This window comes from Pimephales promelas, chromosome 24 (genome assembly GCF_988280905.1).
Source record: "Pimephales promelas chromosome 24, fPimPro1.hap1.1, whole genome shotgun sequence".
In the NCBI taxonomy this organism is placed as follows: domain Eukaryota; kingdom Metazoa; phylum Chordata; class Actinopteri; order Cypriniformes; family Leuciscidae; genus Pimephales; species Pimephales promelas.
This window is the reverse complement of record NC_142792.1, coordinates 2797242-2813488: the sequence shown is the minus strand read 5'-3', so window position 1 is coordinate 2813488 and position 16247 is coordinate 2797242. Positions and strand designations below refer to the sequence as shown.

At 37.3% G+C, this 16247-nt stretch overlaps 2 protein-coding genes across 2 annotated transcripts in view; one reads left to right on the top strand and one right to left on the bottom strand.

Moving 5' to 3' along the window:
• The window catches only part of osbpl8 (oxysterol binding protein-like 8), a 62763-nt gene extending 61145 nt beyond the window's left edge, over window positions 1-1618 (bottom strand). The window contains exon 1 of the mRNA XM_039660756.2: window positions 1299-1618. The gene's annotated coding sequence lies outside the window, so the exon portion shown is untranslated. The remainder of the gene's footprint in view (window positions 1-1298) is intronic.
• Window positions 1619-2948: 1330 nt separating this feature from the next.
• zdhhc17 (zDHHC palmitoyltransferase 17) overlaps window positions 2949-16247 on the top strand; it is a 59812-nt gene continuing 46513 nt past the window's right edge. The window contains exon 1 of the mRNA XM_039660761.2: window positions 2949-3032. Coding sequence (XP_039516695.1) covers window positions 2970-3032 — 63 coding nt within the window. The 5' untranslated portion in view covers window positions 2949-2969. The remainder of the gene's footprint in view (window positions 3033-16247) is intronic.

The following is a 16247-nucleotide window of genomic DNA, read 5'->3' as shown; positions in this document are numbered from 1 at the left end:
ATTAAAATGATCCCATAATTTACTCCCCTCAAGCCATCCTAGGTGACTTTCTTCTTCTTCTTCTTCTTATATAATAAAAGCTCTTCCAAGCTTTATAATGGGAGTGTAAGCCCAAAAAACACATCCATGTGAGAAAAATATCCACTTTAACTTTATTAGTTAAAGTTAAGTTAACAAAAACGCATCATTTAGCTTCAGAAGGCCTTTATTAACCCCTGGAGCCGTATGAATTACTTTTATAATGGATCCAATATTTAGGCTTCAAAATCTAAGGTACCATTCACTCCCATTATAAAGCTAGGAAAAGACAGGATATAATTTTACTCTGATTGTGCTTCGCAGAAAGGAGAAAGTCACATAGGATGGCCTGGACAGGATAATTTTCATTTTTATGTGAACTAACCCAAATGACACCATGGTAGTGTCTAAAAAATGTGATAGAATGAAAAAAAAAATGTGATAAAAAAATGTGATACTGTCAAGCCTGTCCGTGGCGCTTTTGGAAAAATGGGGCAGAACACATTATTTGAAGAAGACCCCATTTTTGTTTATTATTTCACTTTCATAACAATGGTATTGTAAACTCTGGATAACCCTTGTAAATATTTATAAAGGACGTCTGCATTCCAGATAAATATTATTGTTTATTTTATGTTAGGGACAAAAAACAGCCTGAGTGTGTCACGTTAGCTATTACATAACATACATGCTCACTGCAATTAAACCACTAAAAACAGCCTTTTCGTATAGATTTGAAGACATTAAAATTTCAAAAGCACAGAAAATTCGATCTAAATGATAGAGGATGAATCATACATGCATTAACAAGACCTGCAAAATGCAGACAGTGTTTCAAAAACAGTTTGCAGCCTAACTAGACCGCATCAGGGTTGTATATAACGTTAATATATTCTAGGTAACGTTAAGTTAGAATATAAGGTAACTTACATTAAGGAATACCATGGGATCTTGGACATGTCCAAAACACTGGTAGCCTACCACTACTATGCTTTTCCATGGTATTTTTGGATAGTAATAGTGCACGTGCTGTTGATGACCAAAATACTATCTAGTCTGACAGCTGACTGTATTATGAAAGACCGTCTATATTGCGCAAATATGCTGCATAAACCAATGATTCCCGCCCAAAGACGCTGCAAGCGCACGGATGATGCTCAAACCTGTGGCCCAAACATGTTGTCTACATAGGCAGCTCACTAGGTTTTAAGACACAGCCAGTAGAGTGCAGTCTACGGGTTATTCGTACAGAAATTACAGTTAGAAACATAAACACCAACCTTAATTGTCCGAAGTCCTCCTGACGGAAAACACGGGCTTAAGAGAATTGAGAGAATAAGGTCAAACGTGAATTGTGTACGTTAGATTGCGTCGTCTGAGGAGAATCCGTCTGTCAGTCCATCAGTAAATGGGTTAAAACTTCTCAGACGTATTCTGACAGGTACGATCCTAATAGGCAGGGGAGATCTAAAACGCTCTAACTGTCAACCACAAACGCGTTTTGTTGAAATATTAAAGCCATGAAGTGCTATACTACTGGCCGCCTTCGCTCGCACGTCTGTCTTCCTTCTTCGGCGCGACTGTTTATCTGCGATCGTTGAGTTCTGTCTGTCTGCTGCGCTCGAGGGATCGGCGTTCGACTGGGCTAAAAATAAAACAAAAGCACGAAAGCAGGTCTGGAATCAGTTCTTTGAGATGGAACACGAAGTCATGCCACTTTTATTTAACCATTCAGGCAGACCGCAGATCAGTTGACCGTTTTTCCGGCTGTTAAGGAGCCTGTTACGTATCCAGAGGAGCCTTTAATCAAAAATCATATTAAAAGTCTAACGTGTTATGAACTGTAATGTTACTGAACATCGTGTTGAAGATGGCCCATATCCTTATGTTTCATATGTAACGGATGTGTTTACAGTTTTTTTTTAATGGAATGTGCAATACAATGTCACAAAAATATTTTACACATATAATAGCAGAATAACTTTGGACCTGATCTAAAGAATCTGAACATTTTCATTCACATAACTTTTATTTTGGTTAACATGCCATAGCCTAGCTACTAATGAACATGGAAAGGGCTAGAAAAATATATAAGCAAGCCAATGCTGCCGCCAAGTGGTATTGGGCGTCCAAAACATGGCAATAAATAAATAAATAAATAAATAAATAAATAAATAAATAAATAAATAAATAAATTGACGACATTCCGTCTGACAGCCATGACGTAACCACGTTGCATTTCATATCATTCCATGAACGGAGGATGATATTTAGGGCAAAATAAATAAAAACAAAAATGGTTTCATAGATGAGAGTTAAAAAACGATACGCACATGTAGAAAGACTTGTATATATTTATAGCTATAAAGTGATAAAGTAGGATGATGACGTAATGCAGCAACAGGAGTACAGGCAACGCAAATAACATGTGAATGATATGATATGATTTCCTAGGCATCGGTGCATTAATATCAATTGCTCTTTCTGTGATCTCTGTTTTGATCTTGTAATTATAAGAGCCCCCTAAGAAAAGATTCTGGATTTTTTTTATATCGTATGAATTCTGATGTCTCCTTAGTATTTGAGAATATAATTCTTGTTTTTGAAGGTCATAAATCAGGGAATAAAGTTAGATTTGATCAATCCTTTCTTTTTTGGCTAAATATTGACGGTTTAACCTATTTTATGCATTATGATTTGACTGAGAATGTGAAATTGAAAAATATACATTTTGGTTATAATTGATGTTTCTATTAATTAAAAACGCTATGGATATAGGGCATTCTAAAACTGATAAAGATAATATTTAAGAATATAAGAAGAACACTGAATATTGACCAGGTCAAATCACACGCGAGCGCGCACTGCTTCCTCATGTGCGCGCGCGCGTCTCCTGTTTATCGCCCCCTAAAAGTTTTTTCCCATGATGCTCCGCGTGGTCGAGCAGCAAGATGGCGGACGCTCTGGATGAATTTGAGAAAGAAGCTGGATGCGTCCCGATCCTCCATCCCGAGGTAAAAACACGGCGTTTATCCAGCTGCAGCACTGCTGCAATCCTAAACGAAGCCGAAGGGATTTCACGTCCAGTAAAAGCGCCATTTCTACTGTTAACTTCTCACAATGAAGGAGAGGGGCTGAATCCCCCCCACTGCTGCGTAATAGCATTGCTGCTAACGTTAGCCTTTCATTTCCATACATTTTGTTTTTATTTTTCGCTTCATCGCACGTCTAATAGCATGTTTTAAGACAGGGGTGTTTTTTTTATTCCATACTGTGCAATGACACACGTGACATTACGGTATTATAGAAGTATTCCCAGTGTGTTGTGCTGCGTTTGCGTCTAATGACAGACACCATTCACAAACATCATCATTTGCATCCATTTACCTTCAGATTTGAACGTTAATGTTGGCATATTTTTTTTAGCAGTATGGGTTTAGTGCACTATAAGAGTCTGTCTTGATTCTTTTTGACTGCATTTGGTGTTTGTTCCGCAAATGTGACAGATTTCCTTCAGAGCTGTCATTGTTGTGAGTTATTTGCAGGCTCGTAAATTGCATAAAAATAGTCATTAATACATTCTATTATTTGATCTGCAATGGATGATATGCATGTTTGTATAAGGACTTGTATAATAGTGACTTTGCATTGACAGGAGACCTTTAGTTTTATTATGTGTGCAATAGTAGGACTCCTGACAGCTTGCTCATATGTGCCCTCCTGCTGTAAATTATTCATGCTCACACTGACTGACCTTACAGCTGATCACACACATGTAGTCTCAGTGAATGGCAATTGGCTTAAAGTCATACTAACACACGCTGACCTGTTGGAGTGAAAGGAAGCTCTCAGCAGACCTAAGCTGTTCTTTTTATTGCAATGTTTATAATTATATATTTGGCCGGTTTCACAGAATGCATGTTTGAACTGTCTTCACTGAAAACAACTTGTTTCTTATATCATATACACACTTGTATATCTTAAAATATGTCAGGGTCATTGTTTTGTGTCAAGATGCACATCAGTAATATTTTTTTCTAAGGTATGTTTAAAAAAGCTACTTAAATGCCCTAATTAAGCTAAGTCTGTGAAACCGGGCCATAATATTATAGGTTATAATACTAATAATAATAAGTGGTCGACCAATATGGGTTTTGAAATGACCAATGCTAATGCTGATATCTGTTGAGCAGGGTTGCAAATACATACAATTTTAATAACAGAAGTGCAATGAATGCTTATTTGACAAAATATACTTATGTAATCTATTGTGTGTTTTCAATGTGTGCCCGGGTGTTCAGTGGGACTGGCTAATTTAGAGGCTAGAACATGAAACCATGATAGAGGTGATGTTTTGCATGAGGCTGTTTGAGAGGTAGATATAGATTAGCTGTCCTCAATATTTCTCTTGTGATGTATAATCAAAAGGTTATATTATCATGCAAAGAATTGTTTCAGAAGTGTTTTGAGTCTGGATTTGAATGTGATACTGTACAGAAAGAAAGAAAGAAAAAGAAACCCCTCTACTATGAAAGACACAGTCTGTGCATTTGTCTTTAGTTATTAGTTAATCAATGCTGTTAACTAGTGGAAAGTCGGCAGGGTCCAGTTGTCACCTGATTGGTGGCAGTCAGCCATCTGTCCCTTACAGGCACCCATCAGACCTGAGGTTTCCTCTTCAGATGATGTCCAGGGGGGTCAACAGGAAGGTGTGTGTCTGCTTTAGTCAAAAGTGTACCATCTTGTTGGAGGAAAGGCCACGGATTGTGTGCAACAAATGTAGTTTTGTGGCATTTAATTTTCCTCCAGTTCCGCTTCCTGTTTCTGCATTGTGGGTGTTATTTTATATGTGGTTTTGTTTGTAACAAATGATGTGTGAAATCACACTACAAACAAGAAGTTACTAACTCTGAGTTAAGTTGTAAAAACTGAGATAAAAATTAAAAGCAGGATTGATTCTGACAAAAAAATATCGAATATCGTTCCTCTGTGTTGTCATTGTTATAGTTGTGGTGTGGCTATTCTTTAACAATTTTATAACTATATCTTTATTATTATTGGTGTGAATGGGCCTTGCATAGCTGTGGCATTGCCTTGACTGTGTGAATATAATTTCACAATGGCTGTTGACGGTCAGTCCAGACGTGTTTATGGACGTTGACATGAACTAAAGATATAAATGGCAGCGTAATTAACCGCATTAACAGAAGCTGTTGATAAAGCACACACTCTTAAGCTGCGTTTACACTGCCACAATGTGTTTGATATTTTTATATCAGATGTGTGTTATATCTGGACACAGGTCGGAATTTGCTACACACGGGTAAATACAAAAATCAGATTTTTTCTTTTAACTTATGCTGGCAAATAATCAACGTGAATCATTCTAGTTGTGCTTAATGTAAATGTAAACACGGGATTCATATATAATGCATTAATCCTGGATTAATGTAAACACAGATATCAGATACCACCAGTCGTGTCTAAGTGAATGTAAACAGACTGGGACAAAAAATCAGGAGATCAGATCTGTACATTAAGAATTGCAGTATTTCGTCTTCCTGTGGTAATAGGAAGCCAAGCATCTCAGTGTGTGTCAAACATGGTCTCACAGATGCTGTAAGCGCTTGTTTCCTCTCACTGGCAGAGGAACATTAGGCCCGTATTGAATTAGACCAACTGTTCCGAAACCAGGCACAAAAATATTGAACGAAACAACCAAACGCCTTTCCAAAGGCCTGCCGGTGGTGCTGAATCTCCCAACTGCTCGCTTTATCAGTTTCGCTCTTTTTGGTGGTCTGTCATTTGCTAAATGTGATATAACACATCTGAGTGTGCTTTCACACTGATCACTGTGAGACATTTAGCACAGGATTGCTCATGAGATCCGTTTCTGATCGGAATATAAAAACCTGTATTAACACTAATGCTATGCGTATGACTAATAGATGTGGATTAAGTGCACATCTGCTAGCCGTGAGCTCCTCAGTTCAGCCCACCCTGCTGTAATGTCACTATTACTGTAGTATTACCACGCTTTGGAAAGTAATAGCATACTGTACTGACAAATTTGTATACATTTGAAATATAATGTGAAGAATAGTGGTTGACCGATATATCGGCATCGCTGATATTAAAGTATTCCTCCATTGCATTATTATACATTATAATCAACATTATATATAGTAGTTCTAGGGATGGGCAATGATTAATCGTGATTAATCACATCCAAAATAAAATTTTGTGTTTACATGATATATGTGTGTGTGGTGTGTATAATTATTTTGTATATATAAATACTAACACATGCATGTGTATATTTAAAAAAATGTGTTCTTAATATATCAAATATTTATATATAATATTAATTATGTATAAATGTATATAAAGTATATACATGCAAATATTTCTTACATATATACATGCATGTGTGTGTATTTATATCTACAAAATAATTACATAAATAATTAAAGCTGCAAGCAGCATTTAGCGGGGTTCAAGCAGTTTAGACCGTTAAGGCCTTTAAGCACAAAAGCATCAAAAGACATTAAGGTTTAAGTTTCAATAATAGCAATTTACCATAGGGAATACATTGTTTTTAACATCTTTAACAGTTATAGCGCCACCTATAGTCCGATCTCCATGAAACTTTGCATGCTTGTTGAATAAGTTATGACACATGTGCTCATCAATTTTTGTGAAGTTCTGACTTTTCCTTTAGGATTTATAGGCTTTTGGGTGCATTTTGTCATGCCCCCTTTTATTAATGACCCTGTTATAGCAAAACAAATGACAAAGTTCAACTTTTTTTTGATAATTATTGATTTAGAGAGTCCAAAGAATTATCCTAGACTGGTCTGGTTCCGATCGGGCAAAAAACCAGGGACTAGTTTGCAAAAGTACGTTTTTAACATATTCGTGAATTTTTAACGAACGATTTGATTGACAGCAATGGTTCTTGAGGCAAAGTTGTTCAGCATGAGGAGATCTATCAATTGATATACATATTGTGGGGGTGTGTGCAACACCACGTGATAACAGAGCCATAAAACTCGTTAGCGCCAACTAGTGGCCGATTTCTTTCAAAATTCTTACAGACCTCTAGGGCCATGAGTCAAACATGCCCAATGAGTTTCGTTCCGATCGGCCTTCGTTAACCTTGTTTCATAGATGCTCAAACTTCATTGGCCGATGACGGCCATGTTTTTTTAGATACGCCAATGTCCTCATAGGTATACATGGGGCCTTGGTCCAAGACACTGCATACCAATTTTCAAGTCAATCGGACTAACGGTCATGTGGTCATAGCCTTTTTTATGTTTTTTTCATGTTATAGCGCCACCTAGTGTTCAATCGTCGCTATTTTTTTACTGTGACCTCAAATTGAACTCTTACAGATGTGTACCGAGTTTGGTGAAGATATCTCATTTACTTCTCGAGTTATAGCCATTTTAGTAAAATAGGCTCCTCCCACAACGTTTATTTTGCTTCCCCTAGCGACCGGAACAAGAAATTTCAACATTTTTTTGATAATTATTGATCTTCAGACTCCAGAGAACATTTCTGCACTGGTTTGGTTCCAATCGGGTAAAAAACCAGGGACTAGTTCGCAAAAGTAGTTTTTCGACAAAATTCAAAATGACGGAAAATCTATCATGACGGAAATGAAATCGGAGATATACATTTTTTTCATCAGGTGACCAGCTTTCCAATGATATAAGACACTTCAGTGTACGACTTACGGTCTAGGAGTTATGAGCAGTTTCGCGCAATTGGTCGCTATAGCGCCACCTATGGGCCAATCGGGGTCATAATTTGATAACCTCTCCTCGATTTTTGTACTACCATCTGACAAAGTTTCAGAGCTCCAGCACTTATGGTTTGGGCTGCACGATGCGTTTTAGGGGAGAATAATAATAATAATAATAATAATAATAATAATTAAAGCTGCAAGCAGCATTTAGCGGGGTTCAAGCAGTTTAGGCCGTTAAGGCCTTTAAGCACAAAAGCATCAAAAGACATTAAGGTTTAAGTTTCAATAATGGCAATTTACCATAGGGAATACATTGTTTTTAACATCTTTAACAGTTATAGCGCCACCTATAGTCCGATCTCCATGAAACTTTGCATGCTTGTTGAATAAGTTATGACACATGTGCTCATCAATTTTTGTGAAGTTCTGACTTTTCCTTTAGGATTTATAGGCTTTTGGGTGCATTTTGTCATGCCCCCTTTTATAAATGACCCTGTTATAGCAAAACAAATGACAAAGTTCAACTTTTTTTTGATAATTATTGATTTAGAGAGTCCAAAGAATTATCCTAGACTGGTCTGGTTCCGATCGGGCAAAAAACCAGGGACTAGTTTGCAAAAGTACGTTTTTAACATATTCGTGAATATTTAACGAACGATTTGATTGACAGCAATGGTTCTTGAGGCAAAGTTGTTCAGCATGAGGAGATCTATCAATTGATATACATATTGTGGGGGTGTGTGCAACACCACGTGATAACAGAGCCATAAAACTCGTTAGCGCCAACTAGTGGCCGATTTCTTTCAAAATTCTTACAGACCTCTAGGGCCATGAGTCAAACATGCCCAATGAGTTTCGTTCCGATCGGCCTTCGTTAACCTTGTTTCATAGATGCTCAAACTTCATTGGCCGATGGCGGCCATGTTTTTTTAGATACGCCAATGTCCTCATAGATATACATGGGGCCTTGGTCCAAGACACTGCATACCAATTTTCAAGTCAATCGGACTAACGGTCATGTGGTCATAGCCCTTTTTATGTTTTTTTCATGTTATAGCGCCACCTAGTGTTCAATCGTCGCTATTTTTTTACTGTGACCTCAAATTGAACTCTTACAGATGTGTACCGAGTTTGGTGAAGATATCTCATTTACTTCTCGAGTTATAGCCATTTTAGTAAAATAGGCTCCTCCCACAACGTTTATTTTGCTTCCCCTAGCGACCGGAACGAGAAATTTCAACATTTTTTTGATAATTATTGATCTTCAGACTCCAGAGAACATTTCTGCACTGGTTTGGTTCCAATCGGGTAAAAAACCAGGGACTAGTTCGCAAAAGTAGTTTTTCGACAAAATTCAAAATGACGGAAAATCTATCATGACGGAAATGAAATCGGAGATATACATTTTTTTCATCAGGTGACCAGCTTTCCAATGATATAAGACACTTCAGTGTACGACTTGCGGTCTAGGAGTTATGAGCAGTTTCGCGCAATTGGTCGCTATAGCGCCACCTATCGGCCAATCGGGGTCATAATTTGATAACCTCTCCTCGATTTTTGTACTACCATCTGACAAAGTTTCAGAGCTCCAGCACTTACGGTTTGGGCTGCACGATGCGTTTTAGGGGAGAATAATAATAATAATAATTAAAGCTGCAAGCAGCATTTATCGGTGTTCAAGCAGTTCAGGCCTTTAAGGCCTTTAAGCACAAAAGCATCAAAAGACATTAAGTTTCAATAATGACAATTTACCATAGGGTATACATTGTTTTTAACATTTTTAACAATTATAGCGCCATCTATAGTCCGATATCCATGAAACTTTGCATGCTTGTTGAATAAGTTATGACACAAGTGCTCATCAATTTTTGTGAAGTTCTGACTTTTCCTTTAGGATTTATAGGCTTTTCGGTGCATTTTGTCATGCCCCCTTTTGTAAATGACCTTGTTATAGCAAAACAAATGACAAAGTTCAACTTTTTTTGACAATTATTCATCTAGAGAGTCCAAAGAATTGTCCTAGACTGGTCTGGTTCCGATCAGGCAAAAAACCAGGGACTAGTTCGCAAAAATAGGTTTTTAACATATTCGTGAATATTTAACGAACAATTTGATTGACAGCAATGGATCTAGAAGCAAAGTTGTTCATCATGAGGAGATCTATGAAATGCAATTGCATTTCGTGGGGATATGCGCAACACCACGTGATTACAGAGCCATAAAACTCGTTAGCGCCAACTAGAGGCTGATTTCTTTCAAAATTCTTACAGACCTCTAGGGCCATGAGTCAAACATGCCCATCGAGTTTCGTTAAGATCGGCCTCCGTTAACCTTGTCTCATATTTGCTCAAAATTCATTGGCCGATGGCGGCCATGTTTTTTGAGATACACCAATGTCCTCATACACATACATGGGAACTTGGACCAGGACACTGCATACCAATTTTCAAGTCAATCGGACTAACGGTCAGGTGGTTATAGCCGTTTTTATGGGTTTTTTTGTGTTATAGCGCCATCTAGTGTTCAATCGTCGTGATTTTTTTACTGTGACCTCAAATTGAACTCACACGTATGTGTTTTAAATTTGGTGAAGATATCTCATTTACTTCTCGAGTTATAGCCAAAAAATAGGCTCCTCCCACAATGTTTATTTCGCGCCCCCTAGCGACCCTGAATAAAATCTTCCGATGGCTCATTGACGGATCCATGGACGTATCATGTCCTGTGCACTGTGACCCCAGCGTGTGTTGCATGTTATGACATCAAAAGCTACGTCATTTGACCATGCGTTTGACTCCCATTTGACTCCCATCTGCTGTTGCTTCTAATCGTTATTTTCTTTTTACCATTGCTTCATTCTATCAATTTTTTTCTAGTTTATACACTCGCAAATACAAGCATATTCACACACACACAAACACAAATTTATTTATTTTATATTTATTTTATTATTAATTGTTCTGACAGGGTGTATTTATTTTATATTCTAACCAATTCAATGTTTCAATCAATATACAAAAGCAAAATGTTATCTGTTTGACCACAAATGTAATTGAATATTTTACATGGCATTTTTATCCCCTTTTTTTGAATGAGTGTAAAAATGAGTCTATCTTAAACTAATTTATGTAAACAGTTCAAATCAATTCTGTATAGTTTTTAATTGTTTTATGCACATGTTCCACATTGACAAGTTTACGGTTGACATTTATCATTTTTTTGTATTGAATAAAATATGTAGAAATGTTTTTTATATATTTTTTTGTTTATTGCACTTTTGAGATATTTATCAACGTTCTATTGATTATTTACAAACATAGCCTTCAAATTGGGACAGTAAGGATTTTTTTGATGTATGGCATTTGAAAACGCTCAAAAGAATGACAGCACAGCATGTAAAAATACAAAGATACACTCTAGTGGAATTGTTCTATGGCAGGTCATACAGGGTTAATATTGTATTATTTATCATAAATATTATTTCATAATAAATAGCTTTGAGCGTTTGTTTGTTAGCCAATGCTGAAAACTGTTTCAAAAGATTAAAATGTCTAATGCTGTTGCTCTCTCTAGTGGACAACATGGTTCTATATAAACTGTTGAAAATGAATGACAGGAAATTCAGTTGAAATGCATATCTTTGTCGGCTTATATCTTGGGAATGCCTGGGATAAATAACAACATACTCGAATCGAAGCTAGATGAAGACGGGCCCTTTCCAACGAGCTATGCCACAAGGATCTAGGTGGTCTAGGTCGGGAGTTACAGCCGCTCAAAGTCGGGGTCTAACGGATTCGCGATCCGCGGGGGGGTCGCTCCCGAGCCCCGCGACACTAGATTTCGATCAAGAGCCCGGAGAGAACCTCACCATAAAAATTTGAGCACTAAGCGACTTTTAGTTTTTGAGTTATAAGTGAATTTCTTTTCGGGGGGTGTGGCCTAAAGGTTTCACTTTCGTTTAGAAGATTCAACGTGGATTTCAATGTGATTAGTAATATAGTAAAGCTATTCACAACGTTAATAGCAAGTAGGTGAAGAGGCAGAACAACTGAAGTGATAAACTCTGACAAAATATGATTGTGTTATAATAATGTTATTTAAAGGATTTTTTAGTGTCTATGTGAAAGACTATTGATAAGTAAAATGAACAGCAGAGGATAGGAAAAACCACTTATTGGATCACTTTATTTCTCTATTTCAGTAATATTAAGCAAACCAGTTTTTTCATGTTAACTCCATATAATGCATTCTTATGCACACACACACACACACACACACACACACACACACACACACACACACACACACACACACACACACACACACACACACACACACACACACACACACACACACACACACACACACACATGTTTGGGATATTTCTTTGTAATCTAATGATATAAAGCTATGTTAAAACCAGTGACAACAGTGGTATTACATAGTTGCCATGTTAATCATATCATTTATCTACAACAGAATGACTGTGTACATTACAGATTTTTAACTTCAGGGACTATTTTGAACAGCAGAGGGCAGTAAAACACCACTTAATAGACCATCATGTTGATTTCGATTTCACCTTTTTAACTGTTATATAGGCATATTTTGTCCAATCTGTCTGAAAATGTTCATGATTATTTAATGTCACGTGTTTTTAAGAAGATCAGAGCATTCATTTCAAGGTTACATGTTGAAGCCATCGATTATAGCCACCCACATGAAGTAGTTCAACTTTTTCTTATAATTATTGATCTAGAGAGTCCAGAGAATTGTACTGCACTGGTTTTAACATTATGATATGATCAGAGATGTACACACACACACACACACCTTTGTGATATTTCTTTGTAATCTAATTTTATAAAACTTTGTTAAAAACAGTGACAACAGTGGTAGTTATTCATATCATTTATCTACAACTGAATGAGTGTGTGTGGATTTTAATTCAATATGACAGTTGTCATAGTACTTTTTGACTAAATGTGATTGTAAATGTTAAATTAGTGAATTGATAAAGTCATAATATGAATTATACATGACAACTTACTATTTTGAACAGCAGGGGGCAGTAAAACTCCACTTATTGGCTTAACAGACCATCATTTTCACCTTTTTAACTGTTCTACAGGCATATTTTGTCCGATCTGTCTGAAAATGTTCATGATTATTTAATTCCACGTGTTCTGACTTGTTTATTGAAGAGATCAATGCTTTCAGCGACACTGAAAGTGTAGTAATAGATGGCTTCAACACAGTACATGTTGAAGCCATCCACATGAAGTAGTTCAACTTTTTCTTATAATTATTGATCTAGAGAGTCCAGAGAATTGTACTGCACTGGTTTTAACATTATGATATTATCAGAGATGGAAAACACCATTTACAGCCAATACTGGCAATTCACCATAGGAAATACATGGTTTTAAAGCTTTTTAACAGTTATAGCGCCACCTATGGTCCGATCTCCATTAAACTTTGCATGCTTGTTAATGATGTGATGACGCATATGCTCATCAATTTTTGGGATGTTCTGAGTTTTCCTTTAGGATTTATAGGCTTTGGGTGCATATTGACATGCCTCTTTTTGTAAATGACCCTGTTATAGCAAAACAAATGTTAAAGTTCCACTTTTTTTTGATAATTATTGATCTAGAGAGTCCAGAGAATTGTCCTAGACTGGTCTGGTTCCGATCGAGCAAAAAACCAGGGACTAGTTCGCAAAAGTAGTTTTTTGACATATACGTGAATATTTAATGAACAATTTGATTGACAGCAATGGTTCTAGAAGCAAAGTTGTTCAGCATGAGGAGATCTATCAATTGATATGCATATTGTGAGGGTGTGTGCAAACCACGTGATTACAGAGCCATAAAACTCGTTAGCGCCAACTAGTGGCCGATTTCTTTCAAAATTCTTACAGACCTCTAGGGCCATGAGTCGAACATTCCCAACGAGTTTCGTTCCGATCGGCCTTCGTTAACCTTGTTTCATGGGTGCTCAAACTTCATTGGCTGATGGCGGCCATGTTTTTTGAGATACACCAATGTCCTCATAAACATACATGGGGCCTTAGACCAAGACACTGCATACCAATTTTCAAGTCAATCGGACTGACGGTTAGGTGGTTATCTGTTTTTTTCGGTTTATAGCGCCACCTAGTGTTCAATCGTCGCTATTTTTTTACTGTGACCTCAAATTGAACTCATACACATGTGTACCGAGTTTGGTGAAGATATCTCATTTGCTTCTCGAGTTATAGCCATTTTAGTAAAATAGGCTCCTCCCACAACGTTTATTTTGCTCCTCCTAGCGACCGGAAATAGAAATTTCCACTTTTTTTCAATAATTATTGATCTTCAGACTCCAGAGAACATTTCTGCACTGGTTTGGTTCCGATCGGGCAAAAAACCAGGGACTAGTTCGCAAAAGTAGTTTTTCGACAAAATTCAAAATGGCGGAAAATCTTTCCAGGCGGAAATGAAATCGGAGATATACGTTTTTTTCGTCAGGTGACCAGCTTTCCAATGATATAAGACACTTGAGTGTACGACTTACGGTCTAGGAGTTATGAGCAGTTTCGTGCAATTGGTTGCTATAGCGCCACCTATGGGCCAATCGGGCTCATAATTTGATAACCTCTCCTCGATTTTTGTACTACCATCTGACAAAGTTTCAGAGCTCCAACCCTTACGGTTTGGTCTGCACGATGCGTTTTACGGCAGAAAAAAAATAATAATAATAATAAAAATCCTTACAATTACAATAGGTTTTCAGCACTTCGTGCTTGAACACCTAATAATAATTAAAGCTGCAAGCAGCATTTAGCGGGGTTCAAGCAGTTTAGGCCTTTAAGGCCTTTAAGCACAAAAGCATCAAAAGACATTAAGGTTTAAGTTTCAATAATGGCAATTTACCATAGGGAATACATTGTTTTTAAAATTTTTAACAGTTATAGCGCCACCTATAGTCCGATCTCCATGAAACTTTGCATGCTTATTGAATACGTTATGACACATGTGCTCATCAATTTTTGTGAAGTTCTGACTTTTCCTTTAGGATTTATAGGCTTTTGGGTGCATTTTGTCATGCCCCCTTTTATAAATGACCCTGTTATAGCAAAACAAATGACAAAGTTCAACTTTTTTGGATAATTATTGATCTAGAGAGTCCAAAGAATTGTCCCAGACTGGTCTGGTTCCGATCGGGCAAAAAACCAGGGACTAGTTCGCAAAAGTAGGTTTTTAACATATTCGTGAATATTTACCGAACGATTTGATTGACAGCAATGGTTCTTGAGGCAAAGTTGTTCAGCATGAGGAGATCTATCAATTGATATACATATTATGGGGGTGTGTGCAACACCACGTGATAACAGAGCCATAAAACTCGTTAGCGCCAACTAGTGGCCGATTTCTTTCAAAATTCTTACAGACCTCTAGGGCCATGAGTCAAACATGCCCAACGAGTTTCGTTCCGATCGGCCTTCGTTAACCTTGTTTTATAGGTGCTCAAACTTCATTGGCCGATGGCGGCCATGTTTTTTGAGATACACCAATGTCCTCATACACATACATGGGGCCTTGGACAAAGACACTGCATACCAATTTTCAAGTCAATCGGACTAACGGTCAGCTGGTCAGAGCCCTTTTTTAGTTTTATTCGTTTTATAGCGCCACCTAGTGTTCCATCGTGGCGATTTTTTTACTGTGACCTCAAATTGAGCTTATACATATGTGTACCGAGTTTGTTGAGGATATCTCATTTACTTCTCGAGTTATAGCCATTTTAGTAAAATAGGCTCCTCCCACAACATTTATTTTGCGCCCCCTAGCGACCGCAAAGAGACTTTTTCAACATTTTTTTGATAATTATTGATCTTCAGACTCCAGAGAACATTCCTGCACTGGTTTGGTTCCGATCGGGCAAAAAACCAGGGACTAGTTCGCAAAAGTAGTTTTTCGACAAAATTCAAAATGACGGAAAATCTATCATGACGGAAATGAAATCGGAGATATACATTTTTTTCATCAGGCGACCAGCTTTCCAATGATATAAGACACTTGAGCGTACGACTTACGGTCTAGGAGTTATGAGCAGTTTCGCGCAATTGGTTGCTATAGCGCCACCTATGGGCCAATCGGGGTCATAATTTGATAACCTCTCCTCGATTTTTGTACTACCATCTGACAAAGTTTCAGAGCTCCAGCACTTACGGTTTGGGCTGCACGATGCGTTTTAGGGGAGAATAATAATAATAATTAAAGCTGCAAGCAGCATTTAGCGGGGTTCAAGCAGTTTAGGCCTTTAAGGCCTTTAAGCACAAAAGCATCAAAAGACATTAAGTTTTAAGTTTCAATAATGGCAATTTACCATAGGGATTACATTGTTTTTAACATTTTTAACAGTTATAGCGCCACCTATAGTCTGATCTCCATGAAACTTTGCATGCTTGTTAATGATGTGATGACACATA